Below are 23,310 nucleotides of genomic sequence, written 5' to 3' on the forward strand. Positions count from 1 at the left end.
CTAGCCAACATCACCATCTTTCTATTGTCTAATTCTGGCCTAGCCTACCTCCAACTTACGAAGAACTCATGCAAATTTTTTTTTATCCAGTTAATGTTTTACCATAACATGATAAAACACAATTGGAAATTGAGCAACTACATACCTTAGCGAATGGAACCTTTTATTAGTTGTGCAAAGAACTAGTTTATGAACAGAACGGGTGGTTTGGTCTTGGTTCAGGTTCAATTTTGAATCTTTTCTATAGAAAATTTAAAGGAATTGCTGCAATAAACACAAAAGAAGAGAATAACAAAAGCATGGTTCATTTTCGTAGAATAAATGGTGGTGATAAGCAACTATACTCTAGTTTGAATACTAATCAAGAATACAGTGGCTGCAAAAGTCAAGAAACACAACTCTAAGCTCTCCAGGCCACCAAAAACTTCATTTACGTGCTACCCCTCTTCATGTAAGATATGTCATTGTACTCAAGCTGTAAGTTGCCTAAATATTTTGGGCATCATTCATCAATGTAAGCACAGATGTAAATAAATGGAAACTTTCCAGTAGAATACGAACAACAAAAAACCTTCATTTTCTTGAAAGGAAAGGCTTAATTGATTCTACGACCACCTGAATTAAATGGAAAGAACAAATCAACTTGATTTTACAACCACCTGTATGGCTAGTTAATGTACAGTTCCTTTTACGTTTCTAGCTTTTCAGACTTGCAAAGTTCTTACCCTCCCATCATAGGATAGAGAAGCAAATAAGGCTCACGAGAACTCCAAGCAAGGCCTGGGAACATGGTTAAAACCTTGTTAGATTTATATTTACAACATAGTAGAAAACAGTGGTAGGATTGATTACCATATACACTGTCTTCATAATCACTGTAGGTTTTAAACAATGGGTCACCTGTTGAGTGGGTGATTCAGCTATGCTGATAAAGGAAAAGGTATAAGATTAGATCAGCGAATGAATTAGGAAGCTGTACAAAACTTCGGACAAGGGATAACAAAACAACCTTTCAGAGGTAGACCCATCTACAGAAGATGTAGGAGCCAGCAGAAGTAACAGTTGAGTCTGTGCCAGCACTCAGAAGAAGGGAAACAGAGTCAAGAAAACTTCAAAATATAACAAAAAACAATTTGCAGTTTCTATTAATAGTGAACCATTATACAGAATGATGGCTTAAATCGAAAGATATTGTTATGCCTAGTTGATTCAGATGAATATTTATAACCAGCTTAGTCCAACCAGGATCCTGATACCTATACCTAAAAAGCAACCTAGTTAAGATGAATGCTCAGGTTCTATTAGTTTTAAACACAGAGAGAGAGAGAGAGAGAGAGAGAGAGAGATAACCAGAATTATCCCATCATACTCAGGGTTACACCTTACAGCCCATGTCCTGCCAACATTATTAAACAGGTCACCATCAGTGAACTAGAAGTACCTGAATTTAAATACTCCCATTTTTTTTAGAGGACAGAAACAGTTAAAGACATAAACTCCAATGTGGGAAATTAACTATAAATCAATTAGGTGGGAGAATAGAAAGAGTCGAGTTCCTCAAACATAAAAATGACTTCAAGCAAAAAAAAAAAAACCCACAAGAGTAAACAAGTCAATTACTAGTGCGAAAGTCCAGGAAGCTCTTTGACAGGAATTTTGGGCTTTCTAAGATCCCATATGTGTATCCCAGATTCTTCTTCTGCAATGACCTGTGATAAAAGTGACAATAATAACTCGGAAGTAGTACCCAACAGAAACACCATCTCACTAAAATCGGTTCATTCACAAATCACAGACCATTTCTATATGATTTGATCATTCTTTTACTGATTTCAGCAACCATTAGTTATAAGTGAATGTCTCTTATGATTGACAAAAGCAAAGGATTGACTTCATTCCATAAAATACCCACGCACCAGCAAAAAATTTATTACCTGTAAAGAGAGATCCACAATTGATAAATTCCCTTTTAGAAAATGTGATAAACATCTGAATAGTCAATAATGTTATTTATCTCTGTAAATAATAGAGATACAAAGTCAAAGTTTTGTATTTGCAAATAATTAAACTAGAAGTTTTTAAGTTTACATGTGTGCGTAGCTGATTTTCGGACAGGGCAGTTCCCAGCTTGGCCACGGCTTTGACAAAATTGAAAGTACAGTTTAATAGGCCAGTAGAATCCTCCCAATTTCTCATCCTTAATATGTTACAGTGAAACAGACATAATTTATATTACCAGTCTATACATAAAATATCTAGGCATAGCAGGTCGAAGATCTTGGATTCACATAGTTATAGAAATAAGACAGTTTTGTTTGATAGAAAAAGCAATTTAACATGCCAATTTGTAACCCAAAAAGGAATTTCTAAAAATCAATGTTGCAACAGAAATAACAAAAATGTTAGTATTAAAGCAATAGTGCAATGACCACTAAATTTAAGGCGATGTTAAACTAGTAAAATATGCAAGCTATACAAGTATATTATTTTTCTTCACAACATAGTTAGCATTGCAGATATGGGCATGCTCCATTGCATTTGCCTTCCTGTTACATAAAATTGATGTCAGCCACAGCATAACTCTAAGCTAAATCGATAAACCATATATCAAGGTTAATTGGTTAAACATTTTAAGAAAAACAAACTGCATAAAAAACTAAATGGTTAAAGGTACAAGTTACAATATTCCTCCTCCCTAGCCCTCCTTCTTTTAGATAGTTGAAGGCAGGTGATGAAATAACAACTGTTTTAATTGGGCCCATGCCTTTTAGAACGAGAAGTACAATTCAGAAGGGAAATGGAACACCAGATTACATGACCACCAAATACAATGATTAGACAGTTATGAACTAATAAAGAAACTAAGATATGCAGAGACAACATACTTCATTGCACGTAGATCCCAAAACTGGACTGATGATTCACAAGTTGCGGCAACTGCATTTACGTCATGTGGATCCCATGCACCACCACATAAGTAATGAAGCATACCAGCTGACTCCTTAGATTGCACCTAGATTTCCACAATAAGATCTGAATAAGCACCAGAAAGAGAATTAAAATTTATACTATTCATAGGTATTCAGATATTTTTTGTTTCTAGTAACTGCCATTAATATGTAGTCAATGTCTCTGCACAACTACCATGAAAAACAGAGTCTAAGATAAATGCAAAGTTGTCAATTGCTAAAAAAATTAACATCAAACACTATGAAGCTATATTGAATATATTGAGAGGAAAAAAAAAAAAAAAAACAAAGTAACAAATGCTACCAATTACAAATTTTTGTCTGTTGTGTTTTTGAGAAGGTATTCTAGTAGTGACGTATTTCCTTCACAAATGTAAAACCTACAGGTTGGCCATTCACATACTACTACAATAATCATCGAAGTTAAGAAGAAGATAATCCATGCAGAAACTAACCTGGGCAACCTTTTTTGAACAATCTCCACTCCATAAGAAAATATGTTCATCATCATCAGTGCTGATCAACTTATCATCTCTTCCAGATGGCCACCAGAGAACACTGTTGTTTATATACATGCATAGTAAGTAAGCCAAATAAACTTCACAAAATTGCCTTGGACGAAATGCAAAGAACATACATTTCAATAAACTTAGGGGAAGTTTCAAAACAGAAACTCACCGATTAATCTTACCAACACGTGCATCAAGGAAGGCAATTCAATCCTACTGTGGTGAATTTAACTGCCCATATAACTCAGGGATCAGCCATATTGCAGCCCCATAAGATTCACCCTCAACAACAAAGAAACCTATTAAACCCCTCTCCATCTTTAACCCACCAAACTTCATACAGGACAATGCTATTGCTAATGACCAATTATGGCGACAGCTAATTCAATCAATAGTACTAAAACTAATACAGACAGAGAAGAACTTTCAACCTCAAATGGCCTAACTGGAAATTAGAAGGCCTGACAACCACAACGATGTACAAAATGATTGTGCAGGTTATTTTCATTAAGAATCTATTTTGTGCTTTCTCTTTTTTAGGGGTAAAGTCACCAAAACCTATGAACTACTTGGAGCAGACAGAATAGGTCGAGTAAGCTAGTCAAATGTTACCAAGATCAAGTCCAGTTGCATCCCTATTGAGAAAAAAAAAAAAAAAAATCCACAAACCAGAACATGCAAGAAATACACGTAAATCAAGGTCAATAAGCTACCAGCAGAAAAAAAAGTAGAGAAAGCCCATTGATCGAAGGGTCAAGAAGCTAGGTCCTAGATCTCGTTAGGATGCGAAAACAAGCCCTCAAAAATGAGTTCGGTTCCAGCCGAGTCAGATGCACCTGGCAGAATTCAGTTCGATTAGCTAATATGATTAAAAAATTAAGCACTGCAATCATGAAATTAAAACAGATTAATTCAAGAACAAAAACCCATTTTCTTCCCGGAAACTGAGGGCTCCCGCAATGAAGCTGGTGTGATCCGTGTCCGCTTTGACATCCGATATGCATCTTCCTGCGAGCATAAAAGGTAAGGCTTAGAACTTCGATTCTGAGGGGAGTTAAAATTAGTGGGATTGAGATTTTGAAGGTCAACCTGATATTTGAGACCGTAGTCGATGCCAGAAGATCCTCCTTGCATCGTTGCACCACCTGGAACCCGGATTCAATGGAACCAGCGACGAGTAGTGAGCGCTGCTTCAATGTTAACGGTACTCCTCAATTTTGCGGACGTTCCTGTTAAAGTTCGTGTCGTTTTACCTGGGGCTTGGATACTACGGCGTACGGAATGGGCTTTTTTTTACAGCCAAATCTAGGTCAATTGGGCTTGAAACAGTATCGAAAGAGTCCATGTTTTCAGGAGAGTTGGACCCATAAAACAAGCTAGGTTCCTTACTAGGCCCTGAATTGGACAAACTCATTTTCTTTTGTGATATTTTCATGCATTTTCTTGGGATAATTAAATGCAAGATTTATGCTGCCGACAGATGTTTTAATATGTAGGTATGACGTTTTGGTGGGCGTTTGAAAGTTGAGCCAGAAAGATTTTATTCATGTAATATTTTTTTTAGTTAAATAAATATAAAAAAGTAATGTAATATTTTTTTATGAGATATTTGGATCAATTAGTTTAAGATATTTATTAATTCGAATTATACTAGCTTATGTACGTATAATATTTTCTTTAATTATATAAAAATAAAAAAATTTAAAAAATATTTAAATCAATTGATATGAGATTTTTGTTGATATTTGAAAATTATGAATTTAAATAAGTATAAAGGGCATTAATTTTTCTTTTAATGGTGATTAATGAACTCACCAAATGAGAATTGAGCCAATTGGGACCGAATATAACATTTGCAAACAACTTTGGATGTTTAAGTAAATATATCAATCTATAGCATTACCCCTTAATTTATGCATAAAAGATGTAGGAAAATTATCGGTAAAAAGACAATATCTTGCAAATTACGTCTGACAAATACAGCTGCTCTAATATCTGTCCCGTGACTAATGTTCTTTTACGGCTTGATAATTTCGTGAATTGACAAGAGAAATTGTCAACTCAATAAACTAAAGGTCAGACCAAGATCGTGAGGTTGGATTTGGTAGATGAGACTGACCTTACTTTTTCCTCTAGCCATTCTACTTACTTCCTAGGTTAGGATACTCGTTCGACAGCTATCCTACATGGTTCCTGAACGTCGAAACGCGCCCGGAAATAACTCTTTCTCAAGCTACCTACGGGCACCAATGTTACCAACCTAAAAACCCTCAACAATTTAACGTCGTCCGTGATATAGGACAAATATATCTTTACCTCAAACAGAAATTACTTTCCTCATCGTCGAACCTCTTCTGCACCCATGAAATTTAGTTAACTATTGTCTTTCAGGCAGGCCTGCTAGGATTTGGACCCGTTGGAGCCATATATTTTTGTTTGATTAAGCCTAACAATCAGTTCTTAAAATTGGGCCGCTTCGTTAATTTCATGACATACCAATAATACTATCATTACTAGAAAGTAAGAGATTCCATTGTAACATACAGCTGAAGACTGGAAAATTGAAACCACAATATTAAAGCATGCCGTTTATTTTACAAGCCAAGAAATCCAAAAAAAAAAAAAAAATAGAGAACAGCATAGAACAAACAATAAAGCGGCAGCGACGATTTACTGGATATAAGATTGGCCACTGATATCAATGTCAAGATCACCGGATGACGGTGGAGGTTTGTGCCTGGGCTCGTTCTTGGCCTCATCCGGTCCATCAGCACTTTGAGTCTTACTGGCAGGCGGCTTTTCCTCTTTTTTCTTCTGTCCCTGCTCGGTTCCGTACATTCTGCCACCGTAAGCACCATGTATCACCGGCTGCATAGGTGAAATATGAGGAAGCTGATGAATGTGCTCCGTCTCTTTTGCTTTTCCTTCTTCTTCACTCTTCCTTTCCATTGTTAAATAACAACAATTTGACAATTTCTACCACAATGATCCACTTCCCTAGCATTTTATTCATTGCATATCTCATCTTTGCTTTGCGTTTCAAAACTAAGTGGCACGTGTCAAGTAAATTGCGTGACGCATGGAGGAGGCCACCCCCTCATCCCATTACGTGCAAAGGTTAGCAGTTAGCTTTCTGATGCTTGGGCCGTAAGTAAATTAAATTAATACTGTTTTACAGCCCAAACATCATCCATGGCATACGTTTTGGAGGCCACGTAATGCCTTTATAGTCTAGGCTAGACCGATGGAGTAGCGGTTGCTTGGGCGAGAACAATTTGTTTGGGTTTAATAGGCTATTACTTGTTAGTCTTACTAGGGACGTCTCTCCTGACTTGGTGGGCAGTCTACATTGTTAAGGTTTAACCAGCTTGGTCATCATCAGGGTGAGCTACGCTACTTTATATGTTTTGTCTAAGAAAATGAATGTCCTAAGCATTGGGTGCCAATTAACTATACCATGAGTATACTTGTATCTGAAGGATTGTATTCAAGACTAGAATACTTCGTTCCAGAACCTTAGTTTTCAGCTAACTAACCAGAAGGCATCAATAATGCTACCGAGGTTCAAGTTTTTTCCTTAAAGTATACACTGAAGGAAACTAATTTTGGTTTTGGATTATTCATTGAGTTTTTGATGTTTTATCAAAAAAAAAAAAAAGAAAAAAAAACCTCAATGATCATCATCATTCCGGTAATCCCATTCCCATGCTTCCAACTTCAATTGTCTTAAACGTATAAATTTCACATCAAGTGTATTATCCCTTGCTTAAAGATCATGAAACAAAAGTAAATTTTTGGCTACAGAAAAAGTTACTAAGATCTTGCTTTATTCTTAATATATTGCTGTGAAAAAGATGAGTACGTATGACAATTAATTAAAATACTTTCCTTTGTGACTTTACCAAATTCTAGTTGTGGGTTTGAAATGACCTTCATCTTCTTTACCTACCAGAAGATCAAAAATGAAAAACCTCCTTGAGTCATTCCCATTCCCATATCCCGCATATTCGGAGGAATATTGGAGAAAAAAAAAAAAGGGGGAAAAACGTGATGAATTTTCCTCTTAAATTTTTCTTTTTTTTCTTTTTATTTTGTGAAGAATGAAGATGCCTTTCGAATCATCTCCACCGCTCCACGTGGGCTGAGTCAATGCCAATCTATGATGACTGATACTAAGCGTTATCTCCGTCTTTAACGAATACCTTAAAACTGCAGTTTCTTGGCAATTTGTCTGGCATACTACTTAACGGCTTAAACCTCACCGTTTATTAATTTGCCAAAGAATCTTGTGACTCAATTTCAAATCTTATCTGAATTTATATTGAGGACTTCAAGGACAATAAGTTGGTCAAAGCCTCTCTGTCATGTCTGGTTGCCTAGCGTGGGTATTTTGAATTCCACAGCTAGCCCGGTTTACTTGATCAACAAATTGGTTGTATACAGTGACCATGACCGGGAACAAATACTATATACAACTTGGTCAACGAGAAGGGATAGATTCAGGGTTTACTTGGAATACTTATTTAACACCATTGTTATTAAAGAATTATTATCGATAGTTAGTTATGTTTCTCTGTTTGGGGCCTTTTACAATTTAAATTTTCAGTTAGGAGAAGTCTAAAAAGCAGTCAGAGTAGTTGACAATTAATGGTTTAATCTAAATACTTCTTCACAAGTTGCCAATTCCAATTAATTTGGCTTCTTAATTACTTGTTCACATGTTGCTACAGTTGCTGGAATGGTGGATTTTATAAATTTCTACCCAAAATACAGCTTCTCTTTGACAGAACAGAAGGTGCGCACACCTCAATATTGCATGAGGCTTGCCTTCTTATTGCACGAATCAATTGGAAGGCTTCTAAGGTTTTGGTAATACCTATTACCTAATTTCCAGTATAAAAAAATTACTTCGTTTTCCTTCCGTTTACCACTACCCAGGACCACAAAAATTATATACATCCTCGAGTTCGAGAGTTGGCATGGAATGGAAAAAATCATATAGTTAATGTAATATAGATAGAATCCATTCAGTTCTATTCTTCAAACTTTCAGCTTTAAAATGACTTTAAGTTAAGGTTCCGTTTTATGTTAATAAATTAAAAAGAGAAAAAAAATATGCTGGTTTGATCAGAAATGATATATAATTCATGATGTTGCTTATTTTGGGGGTTTGATATTATTAACAATTTGCAACCTCCAAGACCTCTCGTGGCGGAATAGATAGATAGCAGCAGCAGAACAGGTCCGGCATATCTCGTAAAGGGCGGTATGGCCGAATAAAAAAGTTTTTTCGTATTTTTCGGAAGTGAGTATTTGTTTTTTCCTCACGTTATTTTTTGATAAGCAAAGCATAGAATTGGTAGCAGATACGCATTAATGCTTTGCGGGGATCAATTTTCTAAATGATTTCCTCATACCATTGGCATAATATACCTAATTTGTCTTCTGTGAAAAAAGGCTGATTAATCAGACGGTTAATAATATGATCTGAACCATTAGTTGACTTAAAAAGATTTTATTAGGGTTATAATGTTTTCACAGATTCTTAATCTCCTGTAATCATCTTTAAGTTCCAAGTTCCGCTTGAAACATTGTAGCTTAGCTCCGCATAATCTTCTTAGTTTTCCTGGCATAAAAATTTGTAGTTTTTCCAGCGGTTATCCGGACGTTGACAGCTTGGAAAATACGTGTGAATTGAACCCCTAGCGCGTTTAAAAGTTAAAAATGCAGATTGGTAGGAGACCAATATGCTTAATCTTCTGAATATTCCAGATGCAAGTAGGGGGCTGGCCCTGTTATATTTAATAGTGACAGCTAAGGCCCGTCTGAGTTTGTTTTCTACGATTAGTTAGTTAGAAACAAGACAATTCGAGCAGTTCTTTCTCTCTCTTTTTTTTTTCTTTTTATCAAAAAGTTTAAGGTAAAGGGAGGATTTCTTGATCTAGTATCAGATCAGACTGTAGGTTTCAGAAAAGATTTAAACTGGATTTACATATAATCCATTAAATGAGATTGTTGACAGCAAAATTCAAATCTAGTCCTTACAAGTGAAGTTTTTGAAATCTTACCAATTCTACCAATCCAGTGGTGCAATTCAAGCAGTTCCAGCATGTGCATTGAGATGCTTGAACCCTCATGCGCTGTCTATACTTTTTTTTTACCAGCACACCATATTAGTGGTGCAGCGAGGCAGGCCTAAAGCGAACTTGATCTGTAATAGGGTTGGCGCTGCCTGATGGTTTTTGTGTGCGAAATTCTGCCGTAATGTCATTCATTTGAATAATATTGAAGCAATTAGTTATCCAGAAGGAATGATGATTCGAAGATTCCATTAGTAATAATAAAGGATCCAAAGTATAATGTAATTGTTCGATTGGAGACTTAATATCCTAACTCTAAATTTTCCAAATATCCACTTTCATTTGAAGTACTTGAATGTAACTCTGATAAAGTTCATGTGAATCATAGCTGTTCTATGTCTTAGCTCAGCACTAAAGTTGATATTATTGCAAGAAGATATAAACTTTTAACTGATTTTTTAAAGTGTTTCAGTTTAGAGGATTGTAGAATTGGCTAAATAGTTTTTATCGCTAACTAGTTGGTCAAGGTTAAGATTACTATGCCTTCATGATACTTGATTTAGAGGTTTGACATTATGAACTATAGCTAGCTGTAACAAGTCTCTGGTTTTAGTCACTGGACAAAACTAACAGGGAACACTGACAAGACTTGCTCTATTGATCAGAGCTGCCAGGGTGTCAACACCACGTGGTGTCTCCTCTCCACTGGAAAAGGAACCCATAAGCGCCTCGGTTTGCAACCCCAAACTCAAATGACTGATTATTTAGTTTAGCGGCTATAACAGCCTAATACTTATTCGCAGATCCAGTCCCCCCCCCCCCCCCACCCCTTACCCTTCCCCTCGTGCGCCTTAGTTGTCCTCCCTGTATATATGTCTATCTCCTCTTTTTCATTTACTTGTCAAAGCACACAGCTCTAAAGCGAGCCAATCACAAACAAATCAAACACCGGCGGCCAGCACCAAAAAAAAAAAAAATGGTTGGCGTTTTCGGGCGCTCACTCTCTTTCCCAAACAAAACCACTAACCGTCCATCCAAACCAATTTCTCACCACATCAGATCCATCTCTCTTCCATGTAGATCACATCCCTTGATTTCCCAACTCAAAGATGAAATCACTGAGCTCAAAACATGGTCATTCAATCCTGATAAACGAACCTCAGCTTGGCTTTGTGATGGCCTGAACCACCTAAAGGACGTTCATGATGCTCTTCATGATATTCTTCAGCTGCCACAAACCCATGAGTTGTTAAGCCATAAGCGTGAATGGGTTGAGAAGCTTCTCGAAGATTTCCTATGTTTTGTTGATGTTTATGGGATCTTCCAAACATCATTTCTGGCACTTAAAGAAGAGCAACTCGCGGCGTGGATGGCTCTAAGGAGAAACGACTACTCAAAGATTGCTATGTATTTGAAAGGTCGCAAGAAGATGGCTAAAGAGATTGCTAAACTCGTATCCTCACTCCGGTGCAGTGGGCGATACTCATTTCCTGGATCAGGTTTAGTATCTATTGCGGATACTGAGCTGGCAGGTGTTATCAGCAATGTAATTGAAGTGACTGTTTCAGTTTCACAGGCTCTTTTCAATGGGATTTCCAAGTCATTTACATCAAGAAAATCGTCTTGGATGGGGTTGAAGTTCTCAAAGAAAGCCAAGAAGTTTAAGATCGAGGAAAGTATTAAAGAATTTCAAAACATTGGTGAAGCGAACATGTGGGGTTTGAGAAAAAAGGGAGATGAGGAAGTGAGGATGGTTTTGAAGAGAATGCAAGACTTGGAAAGGTGCATTGCTGATGTTGAAAGTGGCAGTGAAAAGGCTTTTAGGAGTTTGATAAACACTAGGGTTTCACTTCTTAATACTCTCACCAACTAGGAAGGAAAAAATTAATTATTTACATTATTGTCTGGTCACACACAAATAGAGATGTAATTTACCTTTTGTTTCGTAAACCTTTTCTTCTTTTTTTTTTTTTTTTTTTCCAGTAGAAAGAATGAAACATTGTGAAAAATTAAAAGTGCACGCAGAGAGGGAGTTTTTTGAATGGTGTACTGTACAGCGATAATTTCTGAAAGTTTTGGAAGGTTGGCGACGGGTCGAATCTAAATGGACTATAACTCGATTTGATTTTATATTCATCAAATCGAATTTGACCTGATTTAAAAATTTTTTTTAATTTTTTTCATATTTAAATTTGATTTAATTTGATATTATATAAATCGTTTAACTTAAATTAATAAAATATTTAAATATATATAAATAAAAAATTAAAAAATAATTTTTATATAATATTAGATCGAATTTATCTAAAACTTAAATTCGATTCGATCCCAATTTTTTTTTTAACATTACTTAATCCGACTCGATCCAAATTTTATTTAAAAAATAAAAACAAATTCTAAGTCGTTGGATCGGGTCGAAACCCATCAGAAACTGGTTGGATTGCCAACCCTGATACTTTTGGTCTTCAAAAGATTTCCTCCGTCCCTCTTACTCTTTGTTTTCATTGTGTGGGCATATGGCAACAATTGAACATAGCTGCAGTTTTCTAAAGCCCAAGACACGACAATGCACTAGGTGTTAGGAATCATTTGGTTTGCTTCATGATTCTGACTAGTTTTTTGGACAACCATAACCCAACTTGTAGCGATTGACAGTACTTAATTATTAAAGAGTAATATGACAATATTGCTTATCTAAAATCTCCATTAAAAGACAAAAAGTTGCAGAATTAATAAAGCTCTTTCAATTTTACCGTTTAAGATGCAATTAGGCCTGGGATAATAATTAACAGTAACTCCGTTGATTTCTTAATTAGGTGTTGTGAAAAACATGACTCCCGGAAATTTTATATTCAAATCAATGGCCAAAGGCATCAATAATAGGGAGGCTAAATTAAATTAATTAATTATTTCTTGTTTATAGCTTCTTTAATGGTTTTTCGGTCGCACGTTGCAGGCAATGGCTTTTGAGACAGGCAGTGAAACATACAAGGTGGCAGCTCCAGCTCTTATGGCAACAAAATTAAAGATAAAAGAAACGAAAAAAGAAAACAAAGAGATAAGCAGAAGCAATCGGCAAGAAAAGTTACTGAAAGACAAAAAGGAAAAGGAAAAATATGCAGCACGTTGACAGAGAGAAGAAAACAGCACATGGTTTGTTAGACACAGTTGAATTTGATTAGGTGATTTTATTTTTTTTATTTTTTTTTTAAATAAGAGGCTTTTTGCTAATAATTAAAGGCAATCATTCCTTCATCATGAGTTTTGTCTCAAGATAATGCTGCATTATGAAGGGATTAAAAGAGCATATATATATAATACTGCATATAATTGGGGTTGCCTCCACCCCTTCAAATTGGCTTAGAAATAGTGGATTCTCCACTGGCACTGACAGCAGATTATAGCTCAGAACTTAGCGGATATGTTTTGATATCCTAACAAAAGCAGAGTTTAAAGATAGCCAAGAACTAATGGTGTGGTCCCTAATTAGTCAGTTGGTCCCAATTATGTGGATCACATAGCTAATGAGAAGAATGTGAAATTAATTGAACAAAGAACTTTTATCACATTCATGAACTGAAACAAGTCTATTATTAGGAGCTTTGCATCCCCATAATAATTGGAAGTCGGGAGTTGGAAATTTGATTTCTCTTTTAACTTGCAAAGTTATTATTTTGCCAAGAAATCAATCCAAATTAGGCAAGAAAAAGAAGGTTAATGCTTAGAGTCATGGGGCCCATCTTATCAACCTTTTTTTGTAGGATTAAGGTGCATTTTTTTCATCATTCAAGAATTAAAATTAAGTTTAATGATTTATATATTTATATGTTTTACATCAAAATTACGTATCATAATTTTTATCGATATAAAAATATAAAATATAATTTTTTTGTTTTCTTAAACTCATATAGTTGTTATTATAATTTTAAGTTATATTATTTTTGTATTTTATTTTTATATTATATTCATATCATATTATTATATTTTAATTTATCAGGTCTAATTGAAACATTAGGTATGTTGAATATATGATTGCCGTTTGAACACTTTTTATTTTACTTACAAATGGTATTCTATTTAAATTGAAACACAATAATTTTCCACAACTTAAGCATCTCCTTATTGAGCCTTTGGGCTAGCATGCCTATTCCCATATTACTCAAACGGGCTTCAAGAGAAACTAACATGGGCCAATTTTATCGGTAAGCAGTCTTGAAGTTCAATCGAATGAGCTATTCAGGTTAATTTTAACTGCTTGTGTTAGATTAGATCGTTTTATATTGCATGCTAAAAAAACCAGACAGTTATTTGTTTTTGGAGTTTGTGCACTACACTTTGCATTGTCTCGTTGCGGACAAGTTTATGGTACACCTGTGTGTAGTTATGTTGTTTTGATTTGATTTTCGGTTTCGAAAAGAATGTGCCCCGTACGAATGCATTTATTTTGTCTTTATTTCCCTGTTTTGAAGGCCAAATTAGATATTTCGATTCACCAATTAATATGTGACCCGAATTTTTTAAGAAAAATGAAGGGCATGACTAACTCTGAATTTAAGGTGAAAATAGTAATTTACGGCTCCTCCCTTTGCAAAAGCAAATTAAAGGGGAAAAGAAACAGATCAAGGTACCGCCTTCTGGGCCCAGCCAATGTCACGGAGCCTAATAATCTTTTTTTTTTTTTCTAAAATTGAAACTATTTGAACCCTAAGATGACCGATATACTCTATACCACTAAGCGTTGGGCTTTGGTCGTTGTCCTTTAAAGTTTCACTTTGAAGGTAGGCCTTCATAGGGCCCAACTTATTACAAACACCTTTTTGAAAAGTTTTGCCTATGTCCTTTAATGGGTTAAGCCTTCAAGGCATGAAAGTTTTCTAAGTGTAAACGAATTAAAGTGAAAATAATTGAAGTCCTTTAATTATTTTAGACCGTATAAAGTATAAAGACGAAAAGGACCACCAATAATGCACTAAACGTAGTACAGAGTAGCTTAAGTGGGGCAGGCTCCCATGCACATGGCTGCAAAAACGAAAATATCCTGTTGTCACTTGTGATTGTGAGGCTCTAATTAATCAAATCCTGCTGGCCTTATTTCCATTTTTCAAGCGTATAGATTCAGGGCTGCAGGAACATTGGCAACATCTCTGCTGTCAGCTCATGACATTATAGTTCTCTTTGATTTTGCATTAAACAACATAATCATTATTTCCATCTGTTGCATGATTACAATGTTGAATTTTCAAAAATCACTTAACAAATGAGACAAATTCTGGTGGTACCAACTTTATTCTGGGAGAAAAAAAAAGGGGGGATGGAATTGTTGGTGGCCAATGACCCCTGTACAGCAGTACAAGCAACAGTATCATTCAAGTTAAGAGTGTGTTAAAAAGATGTCTTGATCAGGTTCTTTATTTTAAATCTTTCATTCAAATAAAAAAAATGAAAAGGCTAAAACATCTCAGTTGGAAAAAGTATATTTTATCAGGGACAAAAGCAATTTGTCTCTGTCTCCGCGATATGAGCACTTTGGTTCTGGAAATGAATGGCACCTGCAATTTCTCCCTAGTAATAATCAGAGAAGTGTTAGAATTGGTTTTTTTTTTTTTTTTTGGGGGGGGGGGGGGTTTGGGTGGGGACCATGCCCTGCCGTGATGATGTGGAGGTAGACCTACAGTCATGTGATGAAACATTAAAATAACTTGTCTTCTTGAGGTAGCATATTTTTAGAAGGGCACTAGCAGAAGATAGCCTTTCCCTGGAATTAGGATTATGTAAAAGACTGGGATGAAAATGAGAACCAAGCCTTCTCGTCCTCTACGCATTTCCCACCTTAAGAAAAAAAAAAAACATAAAAAAAGAAGAGATTAGACAACAAGACAAAGATTTTGCGGAGTTGGAATTCCACCACAATCTCCATTCGAGTCACCAAGATTCACAACCCCATCATGGCCGTAGATTTGTCAAAAGTTTCCTCTCTTGATTCCAAAATTATTTGGCATTCGAACGTTAAAACCTTATTTAGTTTCTGCAGTACAAAGAATCATTGCCCGCGTCAGGTGAAGAGAAGTTACCCAAATGGGTTAAAAGTTTTTTCACTTCCTTGAGCCACCCCATCCCCCATTAGTGTTGTAAGGATTATTAATTGTGCAGAGAGGCATATTCACTTTTAGTACAACACATGATAAAGTGGTAAAAGTTGAATATTTTATTGCCCTTATCATCATGGAGAACAAAAGAACAAAAATACATGCATGATTTCGGATCACAGATGATTTTGAAAAATGATTTGCGTTGTCATATCATCATGATAAAATGGCCCTTTTATCGGAGTAAGACGTTGCAGATATGATGCATTTGGTGCTGAGGTAATTAGGAACTGTTCTTCCCTTCCTGATTTAATAAAGCTAACTTCATTCCAAAAGGACATGTAGCTTCACACTCAAGTCTATATTCAACACTTTCAAAATCAAGAACGTATAAATTTAAAAATAAAATAATAATAATCCTAAATTTTATTCCATAACTTTCTTACAGAATCTATTTTTTCTTAGGCCATAAAAAAAAGAAAAAATATGCCATGGCTTATATTTAAAAATATACGACACTAGAAGTATAATAAGAAATAAAAAGTTGCGTCAGAAATGCAAATTGTAGAAGTAGCAGGGACCATCATTGCAAAAATAGAAAAATATCAAAGAGACGTTATGCCTATCCCGCCACTCTTTCCCTTTCTATAAATCCCAGTCAACTGATTTCCAGTCTTTACATCAATTTTTTTTCTTTCCCTATTCTATTCATTTTTTTCGAAATTGGCCATTCTTAGAATTCACAAACGCTGCATCTTAAATGCGCATAAAATTGGAGAAAATTTTATAACGGCCTAGCCCTCCACCATTAATCTCCGTTATAAATTCTGCTTCCACGGAGCCGTTGCCGTTACTTCGAAAGCCTTAGAGAGAAACTTGTTTTCAGGACCTTCAAAATCTGGCTTTGTTTGATTTTTGAACGTTCTTTGGCCTTCAGGGGGCTGGTTATCAAACGACACGTGTCATTTCATGGGCTGCGCCACCTCAAAACTCGACCAGCTGCCGGCGGTCTCTCTGTGCCACGACCGCTGCAGCTTCCTCGAGGACGCTCTCCAGCAAAGCTACGCCCTTGCCGATGAACACATGGCATACATGCAGTCGCTCAAGACTCTGGGCCTCACTCTCCACCATTTCTTCGATCAAAGTCTCAAATCTATGTCCGGTGATGACTGCGCCGTCTCCACCGAGAAACCGCCGAAACAATCTTCTCCCTTGTCCTCGCCGGATCATTCTCTTTCGAGTTCAAACTCAGATTCGCACATTCAGTTCGAAACTGATTCGGAAGAGGAAGCGACAGGCAAAGATTTTAGATCTTTTAACCAAATCCATCCAAATGATTTTAATCACGGAATCCTAACATCATATTCTTTGCCTGATCGTAATTATCGACACCAGAACTTCGAATTCAATGGTTCAGGTTGGAAAACACCTCCACCTCCGGCTCCGGGCAGCGGGGCTTGGGATTACTTGAACTTTTTTGATGAAATTTACGAGAGATACGAGTTACCTTATTCTACGAGCAAAACAGTAAAGAATAAAGAAGAAGCTCATGGTCTTGAAGCCCAACAACTAGTAAAGCAAATTCATGGAGATGAAAAAACTAGTGCAAATTGTAAAAAAGAAAAAAGAGAAGAAAATTCGAGCGGAGAAGCTGTTCCAGTGAAGAATGGTGATGCAGAGAATAAGAAGAAAGTAGATCCAGAGATGGAGAAGGTTCAAAAGAGGACTGATTTAAATAAACCCAAGAATCAAAGCGGCAAAGAAAGTGTTTCTGAGATAACGAAAGAATTACAAGTCCTATTTGAAAAAGCTTCGGAGTCCGGCAATGAAGTTTTGAAAATCCTTGACACTGGAAATTTTCGTTATCATCGTAAAAAATCTGTTTATCAAGGCATAGATTTAACATTCCCTTATCAAACTATGGATTGGAGTTTCAGTTACATAGTCTTTTGTGGTTTCTGCGATGCAGGTTCGACGAAGAGGTTTCATGTGATTACTTCAAATTCATTGGAAACAGTGTCCTTACCGTCCAAAGAGAAGATTAGTTCTGTGGATAATGATGAGATTGTGAGTTCACAGAATCTGTCTTCTACTCTCAGGAAACTGTGCGTGTGGGAGAAGAAGCTCTACGATGAAGTCAAGGTATGGTCAAGAATTTAAGATGCTTTTGAATTTTACGTTACCTGACACGTACTCAACTTTGCCCTTTAGTTCAAGTTTGTGTACTGAAAAGGTGAATGAGTTAGGGTTCATTTGTACCGGAGGTGGTATCGGCTCTGATAGCATTAAAAATAATGATAGAAGTACTATTAGTTATTATTAGGATGGATTGAATATTGCAAGGATGAGATACATATTTAGATACAAAATTAATGATAAAGATTAAATGAATTATAATTAAAAAAAGATTATTAAAAATATTAATTTAAAAATAACTAACAAATTAATTTTTATTTATATTTTAATATTAGTAACATTTAATATATTAAAAATTTATTCCATCAAAATATTGACACATATTAAATTATATTAAAATAATAATTAAAATTTTGACTATTAAAAATTATTTTTATCTATTTATTTTTAATAATAAGGCCTTAAATGACAGGGATATTTTTGTCCATACTTTTAAGAATAATAAAAACAAAAAAACTTAAATAAACATATTTTTCAAAATAAATACTGCAGTGAGTTTGAAAATTTTCACTGATGGGATCCACTTGCAAACTGAAGATGCAGTGCCATTGGTAAACACCCATAGCACCGACCCATGTTATCCAAATGCAAAAAATGATACGGTTAAACTCATTAAATGTTTCAATTGCACCTCATTGATGTATGATAGGATCCAAATAGACCCCTAGTCTTTTGGGCGTCATCAATATGCTTAATAGTGATCTTTAGAATGGAGAGACTAAGATATGTATATTGAAATTATCTGTTTTATACAAGTCAGCTGTTTTTTATTTGGATATGGGGATTTCATCGTTTAAGAAGTAACCATAAAAACAATGGAACCCACTATTTATCTAATCATTTTTATTTATTTTTTTTATTTTAGTTATTATTATTATTTTTTTATATATAGCTAGTATCATTACAACTTCTTATTTCAAGACCAAATGAAATGCCTTAAAAAAAAAAAAAGAAAAATCATGGTCGGGACGGTTATAGTAACAAAAGCCATTAGAATTTTTATTTTATGTATTGAAAGAATTCATTTTGTTATTAATAGATTAGATAAGAATAACTGAAAAAAAAAATAGTTATTCATCAATTTTTTTTTTATTCAATGACCAGAATTAAACGGGGATATATACTTATTTATTGGACATAGCCATAGTATTTGAGTTTTTCGAAATCAAATCTCCGCGTGGATTGTGGAAACTTAAGAACTTAAGGGGACAAAAAATCACTTACTGGACTGGAAGTACAATGTTTCACAATGATTTAGGCAGCTATTATGGGATGCTCTAAATTGAAACCATTATCCTTTTCCATCTTATCCCCATGCTTTTCTCATGCAGCTTTTTGAGACCCAATTTTGGAATTCTCGACGAAATCCAGGTTGAATAGAAACATACTATCATGAGTATACAGGTTTATTGCACAAGGTTTAGTCTTAAAATGGTTTGCCTTGTTTACTTATATTTTGAAGGCTGAGGAGAAGCTGCGTATAATTCATGCAAAGAAGTGTAGGCAGATGAAAAGCTTGGATCAGAAGGGTGCTGATGCTCGCAGAGTTGACTCCAAGCGAACTTTAATTAGGGCCTTATCTACTAAGATGAGAGTTGCAATTGAAGTTATTGACAAGATAGCGATTACTATAAATAGGCTGATGGACGAAGAGTTGTGGCCACAGATCAGTGAACTGATTCACAGGTACGTTGTCAGTCCAGTAAAAACTACTCTGTTTTATGTTGTGCAAATCTCAAGATCATAACTAGAAGACCTAAACCTCAGCTGCTGGTATTATATTCACTTGTAATAGATTATAAATTAGGAAGGAGAATGGTGGTTGATCTCTTGCAAGAACAGAGCACCTATTTTTCCATTTGTTTGAAGAAGGAAAACGGTGATATAGAAGAATTTTAAAGAATAAGGGAATAAACGTTCATTATTAACAAATATGGGCTGGACACTAAAATTTTACAAAAGAGAAAATAATTAGATTTGGTTTAACTTGAATTTACATTAGGAGGCTTTTGCAACTACCCATCTATTCCCCTAAATATACTTTTAACTGAATTGTTTATCATAACAAATGTATATTCTCTCACTAATTATATATTTAAGCTCTCAATAGCTTCTGTAGAGACTGCAGTTTATGGTTAGGATATTGGGAATAAGTGCAGTCACTGATAACCAAGAAAATGACCTGATAATGGACACTTTTGAGTTTGAAGAGAAACCTTAGATTCTGTGAAGGCATCACAAAGTCTTAAGTTAATGTTGACAATCAGGATTAGGGAAATCAGTCTCATAGGGAACTAAACTGGGAAGTGGGATGGGGGAAAATAAAGCAAATTCTGGAGATCAAATGATTCTTAGTCTTTTCTTTTTTTCTTTTTTTTTTTTTCATTTCTGAAGTGACAATGCAATGCTTGATTTTCTGAAGTTGGTTAAAGAAAAATGGCTAACTGCGATTTTCTTGTTTTAGATTATTTGAAATGTGGAAGGTAATGCTAGAATGCCATAGCTGTCAGTCTCAAAAGGTTATGGAAGCCAAATGTTTGGATGTTATTGCTCTGAATGGAAGGCTTAATGATGCTCATTTTGAGGTGGCAATAAAACTAAAGTTTGAGCTTCAAAACTGGAGCCATAGCTTCTCTAGGTGGATTGCAGCCCAGAGGGGTTATGTCAAATCGTTGAATGGTTGGCTACGAAGATGTCTCCTATATGAACCCGAGGAAACAGGAAATGGTGTATCGCCTTTCTCTCATGGTAGATGCGGAGCACCCCCCATATTTGTGATCATTTACCGGTGGTTGGAAGCCATGGATAGACTGTCGGATAAGGAATTGTTTGAAGCGGTGCATGGACTTTCAATGAGCATAAACCAAGTGCTGGAACAGCATAATGCAGATCTGCAACAAAGGATTATTGCTGATAAGGATATGGAAAGAAAAGTAAAGATCTTGGAAAAGGAGGAGCAAAAGATGCAAAAAATGATGCAAGCTCGAGTGAAAAAGATGACCCTGCAGGCAAAGGAAGAAAGTTCTGTCCTTCTACCTAGAGATACCACAGGTCGTAGTGATATTAGGGATGCTACTAGTTTTCAATACGATCTAAAGCAGATTTTCTCGGCAATGGAGAAGCTTGCTATCCTTTCGAGGCAAGCTTATGAGGAGCTTCATGAATGCATTGAAGAGGGCATGGCCATTCAAGATAACCCCGAATGTCCTTATCATGGTTAAGGTATAGGGCCGGCTTCTAAATTGCTTAGTTATGCAGCTTTAATTATTATTAGTTGAAAGAAGTCAATTCATTTTCGGTTTTGCCTGGGGATAACTATGGTAAATTTCCTTGTGATGACATCTCACTTCTGTACAATCTATGTCTGGTTGATTTAAACCTGGTTGAGCCTAATGGTTCTGAATGCTCAGGATACTTGGCTATTGCCTTCCCTTGCTGAAAGTCAACGAATTGAATTGGAAAAGTCATGGTCCGTAGGCATCTTCCCCCAATCTGTCTTTCTGAATTTGGGTTTAGCAAGATATGATAAAAGCATCCTTATGGTCATAAGCTGCAGGTTTATCGTTTCAAAGCTGCCAAGGGTCCAAGCTGCTGAAAGAACCAAATTTGGCACTGTTATATATAGTTTTAAGTGTCGTATTCATATATATAGGGTGCTAATTCCTCGTATATGCTTGATTGTATTTTATCTCGGAATTTACCAAAGTGCTTTGGCGTGGTAGCGATTTTTGACATCAGCTGCACTGTCTGCTTGCCAGCATAATATTAATTTTATTATTCTTTAATGCATTAGTTTTCGGCCTTCATTGTTTAAATAAGCTGGTTCAGCAATTAGATGATTAGAGTTGAACTGTTGCAGGGAGGTTGGTAGTTTGGTACTTCATCGAAGTCAAATTTCCAGTCATAACACTGAAAAGAAATTCCCCCGCCTGCCAGGTGAGGTTTCAAAACATTTTTCAGATTAGTATTGACGAATTGAAACTGAATACATATAAATACTTGAGTTTGCTTATAATTGAAAAGTGGTGGAAAGGAAAGGGCAAGCGTTTTCAATCCATGCATGCGGTTTATGATTATGCATATCCTACCTTAGGAAATATCCAAGCTAAGCTACATGATGTGGCCGAAAAGGAAAGAGGAAATAGAGTTAATCAAATTGCAACCAGGAAAGTTGATAGGGATTGAGACCCATACATTTTGACTTTGCTTAAATATCATTTGCCCAAAAAAAAAAAAAAGCAAATTCCACAAGTTTTTTTCGGTTGCGGGGGTAAATGCAAGTGTCAAAATGTCGGTTTACCAGAAAAATAAAAATTGCCAGCCTTCATATTCTGTGGTTGTCTCCATCGTTCGCTGCTTTCTGCTACTTCAGTTCTCCATATGGTCTCTCTCTCCGGCATGCCCGTAAAAGCCTTTCTATTTCTATGTTCTTTTCCCACTTTGCTGGAAGCAGCATTTTCGTCTTCTCAAATTAATCTAAAATTTTCATATATGGTCATTAGTGTTTTTTTTTTTTTTTAATGTTTAGCTTCACTTTTTTTAGCGGATAATCGGAAATAATCTTGAAGGCATTCTGACAGCTGGAAAAACTAGAATTTCACTCCCTACCTCCCCCTTTCTTTAAAATATATACACACACTAGAATTACATTCCTAAAACAATGCAATAATTATAGTATATATAAACTACGTTCTTAACAGGTTCATTCTCAGTCACCAGTTGAAGAACCTTCTCTGAACTGCTTAAAAGTAAAAAAAAAAAAAAAGAAGACTTATTCTGGCTTTATTTTTAAAATTAATTTAAGATAAGATGGGTTTATTGAGAAGGACATTGATAGAAATTGTAACAACGTTGAAAGGAAAGCGGAATAACCGTATCGCTGGCGTAAGCTTTTGTTGAAGGCGATACTGATGTCATTGCGAACCCGAAAGAAAGGCCCCAAAACTCACCCACCTTCAACTCGTACGCTTCAGTCTGCATCTCCCTTTATCGGATTCATCATACAACCAATGGCTCACCACACGTCGCCTCCTTCCTTAATAAACACAATAAATCTAATGATTTGTTTCCAAATCTCTGTGATTAGTTCCAAAACTTTCACTAACATATAAAATTATTTAATTTTAACATACCATAATATAAATATCAGAGAATGTTAATAACACTAGCTAATGTATTTATTTTTTAAAAATAAATTATAATTAATGCATTATCCCATCTTGAATTTGATAAAAATAACATAATGAATGTAAAAATAAATTTTTAACACAATAAAATTTAAATTATTCTTAATCATTTTAGTTGGATTTGAAAAATTGTATAATGATACAATTTGATCCGTAAACATCCAATAATTGATTAAGATAGAATCAATATTCTTCGAATATTCTCAATATACAAGTAATTGGTTGATAAAGTATTTAACTTTTAATTAAGGCTTTTAATTTTTACTTAAAGGATTATACCACAT

The 23,310-nt window shown here is 35.4% G+C and overlaps 3 protein-coding genes and 1 pseudogene across 9 annotated transcripts; 2 read left to right on the plus strand and 2 right to left on the minus strand.

The window, feature by feature from the left end:
• Window positions 1-286: 286 nt before the first annotated feature.
• LOC111296733 (WD repeat-containing protein DWA2-like) lies at window positions 287-4,185 on the minus strand (annotated as a pseudogene). The gene is made up of 9 exons (XR_016340758.1): window positions 3,648-4,185; window positions 3,425-3,527; window positions 2,886-3,013; window positions 2,477-2,546; window positions 1,621-1,709; window positions 1,351-1,396; window positions 1,010-1,068; window positions 853-925; window positions 287-780 (listed from the first exon to the last, which is right to left on the minus strand). The product of XR_016340758.1 is annotated as a WD repeat-containing protein DWA2-like (transcript).
• A 1,772-nt stretch (window positions 4,186-5,957) lies between these two features.
• LOC111299166 (transcription activator-like protein) lies at window positions 5,958-6,473 on the minus strand. The gene has a single exon (XM_022894243.2). It carries the CDS (start codon window positions 6,425-6,427, stop codon window positions 6,149-6,151), a length of 279 nt encoding a protein of 92 aa, XP_022749978.1. The 5' UTR covers window positions 6,428-6,473; the 3' UTR covers window positions 5,958-6,148.
• Window positions 6,474-10,389: 3,916 nt separating this feature from the next.
• On the plus strand, window positions 10,390-11,508 carry LOC111300480 (uncharacterized). The gene has a single exon (XM_022896115.2). It carries the CDS (start codon window positions 10,535-10,537, stop codon window positions 11,429-11,431), a length of 897 nt encoding a protein of 298 aa, XP_022751850.1. The 5' UTR covers window positions 10,390-10,534; the 3' UTR covers window positions 11,432-11,508.
• A 4,477-nt stretch (window positions 11,509-15,985) lies between these two features.
• On the plus strand, window positions 15,986-22,337 carry LOC111299240 (protein ALTERED PHOSPHATE STARVATION RESPONSE 1-like). Of its 6 annotated transcripts, XM_089758041.1 has the most exons (5): window positions 16,323-17,514; window positions 17,614-17,786; window positions 19,303-19,526; window positions 20,305-21,062; window positions 21,700-21,874. In XM_089758041.1, the coding sequence occupies exons 1-4, from the start codon at window positions 16,614-16,616 to the stop codon at window positions 21,059-21,061; spliced, it is 2,055 nt and encodes a 684-aa protein (XP_089614167.1). In that variant the 5' UTR covers window positions 16,323-16,613; the 3' UTR covers window position 21,062; window positions 21,700-21,874. The 6 variants fall into 6 exon arrangements, with proteins under 6 accessions (XP_089614163.1, XP_089614167.1, XP_089614165.1 ...); XM_089758039.1 differs by having other exon boundaries at window positions 16,323-17,786; window positions 21,700-22,337; XM_089758040.1 differs by lacking the exon at window positions 21,700-21,874 and having other exon boundaries at window positions 16,323-17,535; window positions 20,305-21,632.
• Window positions 22,338-23,310: the final 973 nt, after the last annotated feature.

This window comes from Durio zibethinus, chromosome 3 (assembly GCF_047325235.1).
Source record: "Durio zibethinus cultivar Kanyao isolate XHJ-2024 chromosome 3, ASM4732523v1, whole genome shotgun sequence".
In the NCBI taxonomy this organism is placed as follows: Eukaryota; Viridiplantae; Streptophyta; class Magnoliopsida; order Malvales; family Malvaceae; genus Durio; species Durio zibethinus.